We start from the raw sequence: 11,318 nt of genomic DNA, 5'->3' as shown, positions 1-11,318 counted from the left end.
AGTTTATATACAATTTCAAATGTTAAAATAAAAAAAATCTATAAAAAATAGAATAATTCTCAAACTTGTATCATAATTATAATAGTATTAGAGTTTTTGGTAAAGAAGAAAAAAAACTTTTAAATAGTATTTGAATGTAGTTTTGACTTTTGAGTTTTCTTTTCTCTTAATCTTTGAAGAACAAAAAATTCTTAGATTTTGCTATTTTGCTGTTGTGTCTTCTATTTTTTTAATAGTCTTTATAGAGAAAAGTAAAGCAAACGGAGATAACAATTTTGCGTTGGAGAATGGTGATTTGAAAAAAAAAAAGAGAAAAGAAAGATTAATTGAGAGAGAAGAGTTTTTTTTGAAAAGCTGACATATTTTTAAGAGAAGATAAGAGAAAGCTCTTCTCTAAAGCTTTTCTTTAAGCTTTTTTTTTTTAAAAAAATTATTTTTCTTAAAAAAAGTTATTTTTTAAAAACTTTTTAAAAATATTTTTTGACCTGGCTTCTACTTTTAAGAGATAGGTAAATTGAAAAAAAGTCAAACCCAACAAATACTTAGCTTGCATTAATTAGTGAATTTCTTTTAATTATTTTTGTTTATTCAAAAAATAAGTTTTAAGGAGTCAATTTTTGTTATTAGATTTTTTTGCATGTTATTTATAATTTGTTTTATTGTTCAAAATTTTGGAGGAGTCAACATCATGTGAGCACTGGTCAATGTCATGTTAGTCTCAAAATTTAGGTGTAGGTTTAATTAACACCTGATGAATTCTGGTCAAATATTATGTGAACTTAGTTAATAAAATTAGTAAATAAAAGAACTCAATTTAAATGAATCATAGTAAAAAGAAATCAATTTAACATTTTTATAAAATATAGAGACTAAATTCAGAATTTGACCATAAAAAAACAGTGAAAAAATGAACCAAAAATGAAGTTAAGGGACGGCTATTCGGACCTGTTCTTCTAAACACCACCAACCAAGTCATAATTGCAATCTTTCATTTTCCACCAACAAAAAACAAAAGCCACGAGTTACATCCTCTCAACTGTTCCTCACGGGCAGCATCAAAGTTGCCCATCTTTTGCCCTTCTCCCCTTCCAGCTTTGAAATCCAGATTAAGCCTTATAAACGTTTTCACTTTGAGGTCATTGGGTCAAGAGAGAGAAAAAAATCAACTAGTTATATATACAGATACTGCCCCACTAGTCACTTGCCTTAGTCTTGTGATTGGGAATGACTCAACAAAGGCACAAAGCAGGCGCTTTTACAGCCGAACCACAACTAGAACGGCAGAACCCCCACAACCAAACAGAGTTTCCCTGTTTTATTGCTTTGCTTCTCCCCTCGTTTAGACCGCAAACGGAATCCATTCCACATGTCTAAGCTTTGAAAACCATAGTTATCATCTTCTTTACAAGCTCCAACTGTCAGCTACATTTAAAAGAAGCAATGAAGAACGTTTCAAGGAACAAGTTTTTGCTCTGTTTTAGACCCGTTGTTGATATGGACGTGATGCTTGAGTCCAAAGCAGTTGTGGTTGATCGTTCCCAAAATCAGGCCTCAACGTATGTTGGCGTTAAAAACAGGGAGGATTTTAAGCCTTCAATGACTAAGTCTTCTGTTTCTGATACAGAAAATTCGATCGTGATTCATCGTCCTGGAAAGAAAACATTTTCCCAAGTGATCAAAGCTGTTGTGTTCGAGATCATATTGGTTTGTTCCTCACGTCCTTTGTTCTTCCTTTTATTTTCTGATGAAGTGATTAGCTGTCATCACTTATCAATATATCTTATCCTGTTAACAGGTTAAGAGGGTTCTAGATAGGAAAGTTATTCATCAAGGGTCATATTCATCAAAGCACAATTTCCCATTAAGCTGCCGTGATAAGTTGTTGGATGAAAGTCTCGGTAAATCAGTAAACAAGGCTTTGGCCTGCAAAGAAATTCAAGATACTATTTCCAAGTCCAACTCAGTGTCATCAGTATCATCTTGTTCTTCATCGTCTTCCCCAAATTCAACGCAAAACCAAAAGAGGCAAAAGCTGCAAAACAAGAATACTTACAGCAACCATCGAGAACGTGAAATGAACCCTAAAGATGAACAAATAGATAGGGGTTCAAGTTCAAACAGTGCCATTCCTTTGCTTCTCGTTAGTCTAGCAGTGACAATCTTCTGGGGCAAAATTTGTGCGATATTCTTCACGTCAATTTGGCTTTACTTTCTCCCTCATCAACAACCTGCCGGTGTTAATGGAAATCAGGAAAACATGAAAAGAATCCCGGAAGCGAAGTCAAGAGATTACAAAAAAAAAGGTCATAATGGAAGGGCTACTTGAAAGGAATCACAACAGAGGGACATTAAATTTTTGACATGAAAATTTTATTTTTCGTGTCTGATCCCATAGCCTTTCTGTGAATTTATTGCTTTATTTCTGGGCTGCAACTTTTAGTAGTGCATTAACGTTCAGTCAGACAAAACGCACGCATCAGTTTCTTGTGCGGTAATCTCTTTTTCTTATACTTGGGGGAGACTTCAGAACCTTCGTTTGTTCCTTGAATTCTTTCATGTCCCACTTCCCCTTTTCTTATTCCTTTTGTTTTTTTTTCTCTTTTGACAAAAGATATTGTTACTTTGTTAGATAATTCCAAAGAAAACGAAAGCAATACAAACTAAATCACAAAAAATATGTTCATTAGATGAAAATTCAATCCCGGGATTAATTTAGATTGCTGGCTTGTTGCTTGTTGACTCATTTCCATTAATTTAAGTTTGTTTAAATTAATATTTTACTGTCTTCTTTTTATTTTTTATTTTTTACTTTTTGGGGAGGAAGCAGATAGAAAAAATAGACGGAGCTTAGATAAGATATGACTCAAAAAATATATATGTGACATGAATCCTGCTATATCATGAGAATTCCAATTTCTAATGGACAACGTGAGAAAAGAGTTAAGAGAACTTAAGAAGCATTTTGTAATGCGCAAGTCGACTACTTTCCCTGCAATTTAAATAAGTGTACTGTCTGTGCAGTATTTGGTTTATAAGAAGGTAAAGGAATGTCATTACAGTTCCCTAAGCTCACGAAGGGAAAGTTAACCATTTTCTTTCCCCCAATTGTCCCCCGATCCCCTTCTTCTTGCCCTAAGCCACTCACTTGTTTCAGATCTGTTGTTGTTTGTGCTTCAAGAGGAAAGTGGCTAGGTTATATGTGGTTGATATTCCTAGATCTGCTAATCATCTTGCATATCATCTTACTAAAGGTAGTGTACAAAGGGCTGTCGATCACCTAATTGTTCATCACTGATGCATTTTGATTTTGCTTTGGTTTTTAACATTGGGCTCTTGAATTTTGTTTTTATGTCTTTGTTTTATTTTGTCTTGGTTTGTTGCCGATGGAATTTTGATTGGGGGATTGCTGTTGTTTTGTTTGTGTTAGGTATTTTGCATTTTCTATTCTCTATTTCCTTGAAGACGATGTACTACTGATGTATCATGGGTTTGGACTTTACACTTTTCTAACAATGTTGTTAAAGATTTTTTTCTATTGGTTGAAGGAAATCTTGCACATAATCTAGATAAGTCATTGTCCTGAATAAGTGACATAGTCTAGATAAGTTAGATAGCTTCATATTTAACTTTGGCTTCTTTATATTTGAAAATGTTTATCAACAGAACTTGTATATATCAACAGAATGCTTATCAGTAGAACTTGTACATAAGCCTTTTATAGATTTGAGGTGAATAAAAGTGAACAATCAAATATTTCATTATGAAATTTTAACCTTTTTCACATGGTATTAAAGCCTTCTTCTATCTTAAAGATGGAAAATTTTTCTGTCTCAAAATTAGTAAACTCACGTTCTATAGACCCATTGTCACCTTACTTTCTTCATCACTCCGATCATCATGGATCGATAGTGATAAATCCAAAACTAACTTCAACCAATTATGTTTCTTGGAGTCAGTCCTTTCAATTGGCTCTATCCATCAGGAATAAATATGGTTTTATTGATGGTACCATACCAAAACCAAATAAGGATGATGATTCATATGTGTCACGGACAAGATGCAACAATTTGATTGTTGCCTGGTTGCTAGAATCTATTTCCCCTCCCATTGCTTCAACAATCTTTACATGAAGTTTGCATTAGAAATTTGGGACACATTGAAAAAAGGATTCTCCTAGTTAGATGATGCATGGGTATGTAATTTACAATTCTCACTCTCAAACATATCACAAGGCACACAATTTATCAATGAATATTTTACAGAATTCAATGAGGTTTGGGAGGAACTTAGAAAATTCAGGCCAATGCCTCATTGTTCTTGTGGTAAATGCAGTCAACAGTGTTTCAGAAATATGTTCAATAGTGTCAAAAAGACAATATCTTCAAATTTTTGAATGGACTTACTGAGAGTTATGCAGGATTAAGATCTCAAATTATGATGATCAAGCTTGTTCCTTCACTTGATGAGGCTTAAAATTTGATCTTAAGAGAGGAATCTCAAAGGAACATCTATATACAGTCACAACCCCTTATTCAGACATCTTCTATGACAAGTACTTATGTTGATGGGAAAAAGAAAAATAGCAGTGATTTGTCAAGTAGTCGTTGTGGTAAAAATGGCCACACAAAAGATAAGTGTTATAAATCGATAGGATTTCCCCTTGATTTTAAGTTTACAAAAGGTAAAAATAACCCTAGGAGATCTGTCAATAGTGTTGTTCAACATTCACAAACAAAGCAGGGTGAACATGATTCTGTTAGTACTATGTCTCAATTATCATTAATCAAAGATCAAGTTTGGACACTCATGGCAACTCTCAATGAGAATGGTGAAACTAATGTTGATAATGATAATTCTGAGCAGTCAACAACCAAAAGCTTCATTAGTCAACTCCACAATTGCAGGTATGATTTCTAGCTCTGTCAGTTATACAGATTAAAATGCAAGGATAAACAACTCATCAAAAATCATTACTTTTATTATAAAATCAAATTGTTGGATCATTGACACTGGTGCATCAGATCATATAACTTGTTCATGATGCATTTGCGCAAATGCCAGACAATTCTATAGCCTTCGTGAGTTATATAGGAGCAGTTAAAATAACATTTTCCTTGACACTAAAGAATGTTCTTTATGTTCCATCATTTAGATTCAATTTGATATCTGTTAGTAAATTGACAAAGAATAAACAACATTGTTTGATCTTTACTGATTTTCACTGCATAATTTAGAAAATCAAATCATGGACTATGATTGGACTTGCTAAGATGGAAGCTAGACTTTATTTTTAACAAGAAAGCCTCAGTCAAATGATTATGTTTAGACTGGTCTTGCACAAGCCATGAAAAATGTTGGTAGATTTGCCTCTGTGTAGTTTTCACCAATTTCTTTAGATTATTCTTGAAATTTTTTTGGCAGTTATAATTTTGTAGTTGAATAGTTTGATATTTGGCATTTGAGATTGGGACATGGTTCCTCAACTATAACAAGACAAATTTAAAAGGTTTATCCTTCTATTTCAGTTGTTGAAAATAATTTTTGTTCAATCTGTCCATTAGCAAAGTAGAAAAGACTAAAGTTTCCCATCATTTTAAAACCACTGTCATGCCATTTGAACTATTATATATGGATATATGGCGACCATATGCAGTATCTGCTATTAAAAATCAATACTTATTTTTAACTATAGTGGATGATTATTCAAAATTTACATGGATTTATCTTATGAAAGCCAAGTCGGATGTTTTGACTATTGTTCCTACCTTTTACAACCTGATAAATACACAATTTAATGTTAAAATCAAACAAACCAAATCAAATCATGCAACTGAGTTCAATTTGATAGATTTTTTTCATTTCTCATGGCATACTACATCAAATATCCTGTGTTAAAACTCCTTAACAAAATGGGGTGATAGAAAGAAAGCATCAGCATTTACTCACTGTTGCTAGATCTCTCATGTTTCAAGCTTCTTTGCCTTTAAAATTTTGGGGAGATTCTATTTTAGTAGCAACACATACTATAAACAGAATACTTTTTTTAGTTTTGCAAAACAAATCTGCTTATGAAATGTTATTTAACAAAGAACTAGATTATTCTCATTTCAGGGTGTTTGGATTTTTATGTTTTACCTCAACACTTGCTCATCAAAGAAAGAAATTTGATCATAGGGCAAGAAAATGCATCATTATAGGTTACCTTGTGGGAATCAAAGGTTACAAGGTTGTATGATCTACAAACTCATAACATTTTTGTTTCTAGGAATGTCAGTTTCTTTAAACACATTTTTCCTTTCAAAAATGTTGATTTTGCACCTAATAGTCATCAATATATCCAATTCTTTTCCAAAATAAAACCTGGTTGTGATATTCCATTTCCCATTTCTCATTTAGAGATATCCTATAATATAGATTATGACACTTCTCTGCATTCTCATTTTCATGCATCTTTATTTGATCAACATGTTCATCATACTTCCCCTATGGATTTTGATCATATAACTCGATAGATAGACTCTAGTGACAATGGTGCAACTGTTGATAATCACCAAATTACTGTTTTTGATCATTCTGAAAATGTGGACCAAAATGCCCCCGTTCAACTAGTAATCATTCCTTTTAATGATCCTACTTCTTCTTTGAATTCCAATAACCTTTCATCACCAAGGAGAAGCACAAGACCAAAACAACTACCTAAATAATTAGAAGCTTACCAATATACTGTTCCCTCACACACAAACATAGTGACGGTACATCCTGTTACCAAATTCCTTTCCACTAATCATCTTTCTCAACCACATAGAGCCTTCACCACATCTTTCACTCATATTCTTGAACCTAAAACCTTTCATCAAGCTAATCAACATTCTCAAAGGCAGATTGCTATGAAGGAAAAGCTTAATGCCTTAAAAGATAATGAGACACGGTCTATAGTATCTTTACCTACTGGTGCTCACATTGTTGTTTGTAAATGGTTTATAAGGTAAAATTACATGCTAATGGTACTGTGGAAAGATACAAAGCAGGATTAGTTGTTAAAGAGTACAGTCAGAAGGAGGGATTCGACTTTAATGAGAATTTCAATCTTGTTGCAAAGCAGACTACAGTGAGAACACTTTTGGCCATAGTTGTAATTTGACAATGGCATTTATCTCAATTAGACATTAATAATGCTTTTCTCAATGGAGATTTATGTGAGACTGTATACATGGACTTTCCACAAAGGTATAAACCTAAAAGGGAATATCCTAAAACCTCTAAACTGGTTTGCAAATTAAATAAATCCTTAAATGGACTGAAACAGGCTTCCAAGTAGTGGAATTGCAAATTTACTAAGGTTATGCTTCAATATGGTTTTCAACAATTAAGGTCATACTATGCTTTGTTTACCAAAGCGACATATAATGGTTAGTTCTTAGCTCTCTTGGTGTATGTTGATGATATTTTGATGGCTAGTTCTTCAGTGAATTTAGCTGATGATCTGAAATTTTTCCTGCAAAGTAAGTTTAAGCTAAAAAACTTACAAAGTCTTAAGTACTTCCTTGGCTTAGAAGTTGCTAGATCAAATGCTAGAATGACTATGTGCTAGAGAATTATAAGTTAGTTAAAGATGATGGTAATTTAGTCTTGACAGATTGTAATGTGCTTGAAGAAAATGGTGCCTGTGGGTTGATTTAGGAGCAACAAAACATGTGTGCAAGGATAAAAGTCTTTTCAAGAATTTTACACCAAGTGAGTGTAGAAATTTCTTATACATGGGAAATTTTTCTATTGTAGCAATTAAAGGCAAAGGGACTATTAACTTGAGTTCACTTCTAGAAAAACTTTAACTTTGAAACATGCATGCTATGTTTCAGAAGTTAGGAAAAATTTAGTATCTGGAAGTCTATGGAATAAGTTTGGTTTAAACTTGTATTTGAGGCAAATAATATCATTCTATCCTAAGGGAGAATATTTGTTGGGAAAGGGTATATGTGTGAGGAAATATTCAAACTAAATGTTATTAATAATACTAAAAATAAGATTACTAGTTCTGCTTATATGGTTGAATCTTCTTATTTATAGCATAATAGATTAGGCCATTTAAATTATAGAAAATTGGATGATATGTATAAAATAGACTTAATTCTAGAATTTAATCAAAATATTGATAAACGCAATACATGCATGCTGACAAAAATAACTAGAAATCTTTTTTCTAAAGTTAAAAGAAATACTAAAATACTTGAACTAATACATAGTAATGTTTGTGATATGCATAGCACACCTACATTAACCAAAAAGAAATATTTTGTCACATTTATTGATGATTTCTCTAAATATTGCTATGTTTATTTATTACATTCTAAAGATGAAGTGCTTGATAAATTTAAGGTTTATAGATCAGAAGTTGAATTACATTATGAATCTTTTATCAAGTGCTTAAGATTGAACAGTGGTGGAAAATATTATAGTCTAAGTTATTTTGCCTCCATCAAGAAGATAACCATCATATTTTAGCACCTAGCACACCACAACATAATGGTGTGGCAGAAAGAAAAAATACGGTCTCGATCGAAATGGTAAATGCTATGTTATCATATTCAGGTCTTGGAAAAAGTTTTTAGAGAAAAGATTTATTAACAGTTTGTCACATATTAAATAAACTTCTTCAAAAAGAAACTAAAATGACCTCATATGAGCAATTGAAGAAAAAGAGACCAAGTCTTAGTTATTTAAAAGTTTGGGGATGTAGAGCCATAGTTAAAGTTTTGGAACCTAGAAGAAAAAGATTAGGTGAAAAAGGAATATAATGCATATTCATAAGATATGCATAACATAGTAAAATATACAAGTTCATGGTAATTCTAGTCGACGCTGTTATTGAATCAAGAGATGCAATATTTGATGAAAATAGATTCATATCTATTTCAAGACAACTACAGCCACTATAATAAGTTTAATCAAATGACATTTCGTTGGAACAAAATGGAATTAATGATGAATCTAGTCCAAAAATAAGGAAAAGTAAAAAGACTAGAAAGGTAAAAGATTTTGTTCTAGACTTTTATATGCTCCTTGTAGAAGAAACAGGAGAAAATATTGACAATAAAATTCTTTATTCTTTTAATTTAGAATCAAACCTTATTTTATATGATAAGGCAATGAAGTCTCAAGATTCTGCATTTTGGAAAGAAGCAATCAGTGATAAGATGGACTCAATAATGGGAAATAATACTTAGATTTTGGTTGATTTTTCACCAAGTTCCAAACCAATAGGTCATAAATGGATTTTTAGAAGGAAAATGACGGTGGATGGAACCATAAACAAGTTTAAAGCAAAATTAGTAGCCAAATGCCTTACTCAAAAACTAAGGATTGACTACTTGGATACTTATGCTCCAATAGCAAGAATTGTTACAATTAGACTTCTAATCTCCCTTGCATCAATTTAAAAGTTAGTAATTCATCAAATAGATGTCAAAATAGGATTTTTAAATGGTGAATTAGAAAAAGAAGTCTACATAAAACAACAAAAAGTGTTTGTTGTTTCAAAACAAAAGCATAAAGTTTGTAAACTTGTAATATCGTTGTATGGGTTTAAACAAAGACCAAAACAATGGCATTAAAAATTTGATGAAGTCATTTTAACCAATAGTTACAACATAAATGTATCTGTTAAGTGCACATGTAGCAAATTCCAAAATGGCAAATATGTTACAATTTGTTTATATGTGGATGATATACTAATTTTGGACATGGATTTAGAACAAATCAAGGAGACAACGAAGTTTTTATCAAATAACTTTGAAATGAAAGATATGAGTGTAATGGATGTCATCTTAGGAATTAAAATATTCCAAGATGAATATGGAATAACTTTGTCACAATCACACTATATTGATAGGTGCTTAAAACAAAGTTTGATCATAGTAATTGTATACTAGCATCTATACCCATGGATACTCAAATTAAATTAGTACCTAATGCTAATAAGGTGTTGATCAATTACAATATGCAATAATGATTGGTTGCTTAATATATGCAATGACATCTACAAGGTCAAATATGCATTTGCTATTGAAAAGTTAAGCAGGTACACAAGTAATCCAAGTATTTTACATTGGCAAGCCATAAATAGGATACTAAGATACTTAAAGAAAACAATCAATTATAGACTTTGCTATAATGGACATCCATCAGTACTAGAAAGATATTTGAATGTTAGTTGGATTACAAGTTTAGAAGATCATGCTTCCATATGTAGATAGATCTTCATGCTTGATGGGGGTGCCATTCCTTGAGGATCTAAGAAACGAATGTGTATAGCAGATTCTATCATGGTAGCTGAATTTATCGCATTGGCTACTACCATCAACTCAAATGGCTAAGAAATTTACTTTATGGTGTGCTTTTATAGCTTAAACCAATTTCTTTAATTTCTATCCAGTGTGATAATGAAGTAACTTTAGCAAAAGTATATAACCAAGTATATAATGGAAAGTCTAAATATATTGGATTAAGACATAGAAATGTATGACAATTAATTTCTAATGGAGTGATGAATATATCTTTTATGAGATCTAGTGAAAACTTGGTGAATCCTTTAATAAAATGTTTTGCTAAATATCTTGCAAATAAAACCTTAAAAGGGATGGGCTCAAGCTCATAAATTGAAAATCACCCATGGTGGAAACTCGACTCAACGCTTGGTATAATGTCAAGTCTTGAATTCAGTGAGAAAAAGTACATTATTTGTATGTGACTACTAGCACTTTAATATGATATATTATATACCATCCCAAGTAAAGTTCTAGGTACCCATAATGCTAAACAAATTATGAGGTATATACTCTTAATAAACCCATAACATAAAGTTATTTAAATGCTTTAGTTACATGAGCATTCTTGATGAGATCTACCTATATGAGTGTGAAGTGTGATCGTTTCTAGGAGCTCAAGAGCTTGGCTCTAACAATACTCATGAAAAAAGGCTGCAGATGCATGGCCATAATAGTGTTAACTAATAATATGCTTTCATTGGTGTTGAATCATTGTGTTAGATGTGTTCGGTTAACCATATGAAATAGCTAGTTCAAACCATAGTCTACTATGCAATTTTCATTAATTTTAACATGTTTTCATTAAGTGAAGGTTCAATTGAAAGACACATTCATTTATGAAATTAATTTTTAAAATTATCAAAAATTTGGATTACTTTGAAAATGGTGGGAGATTGTTGGATATTTTCAAATAAATATGAGACACAAACCCATATTGGAATAAAAGAAAAAGTTATTTATGTTGGAAATTAGAAAATAAAGGAAGGATTATGT

At 31.7% G+C, this 11,318-nt stretch overlaps 1 protein-coding gene across 1 annotated transcript; it reads left to right on the top strand.

Annotated features, from left to right (window-relative positions):
* Positions 1-1,012: 1,012 nt before the first annotated feature.
* Positions 1,013-3,535, top strand: LOC110420278 (uncharacterized). Its single transcript, XM_021433538.2, is given in 3 exon segments — positions 1,013-1,704; positions 1,796-2,293; positions 2,295-3,535. Coding segments are annotated over 3 exon segments (828 nt in total). The 5' UTR covers positions 1,013-1,440; the 3' UTR covers positions 2,361-3,535.
* The last annotated feature ends 7,783 nt before the right edge of the window (positions 3,536-11,318 follow it).

Source organism: Theobroma umbraticum, unplaced genomic scaffold (assembly GCF_002168275.2).
Source record: "Theobroma umbraticum cultivar Fairchild unplaced genomic scaffold, ASM216827v3 scaffold_30.0, whole genome shotgun sequence".
Taxonomy (NCBI): Eukaryota; Viridiplantae; Streptophyta; class Magnoliopsida; order Malvales; family Malvaceae; genus Theobroma; species Theobroma umbraticum.
This window is presented reverse-complemented; position numbering and strand designations above follow the sequence as displayed.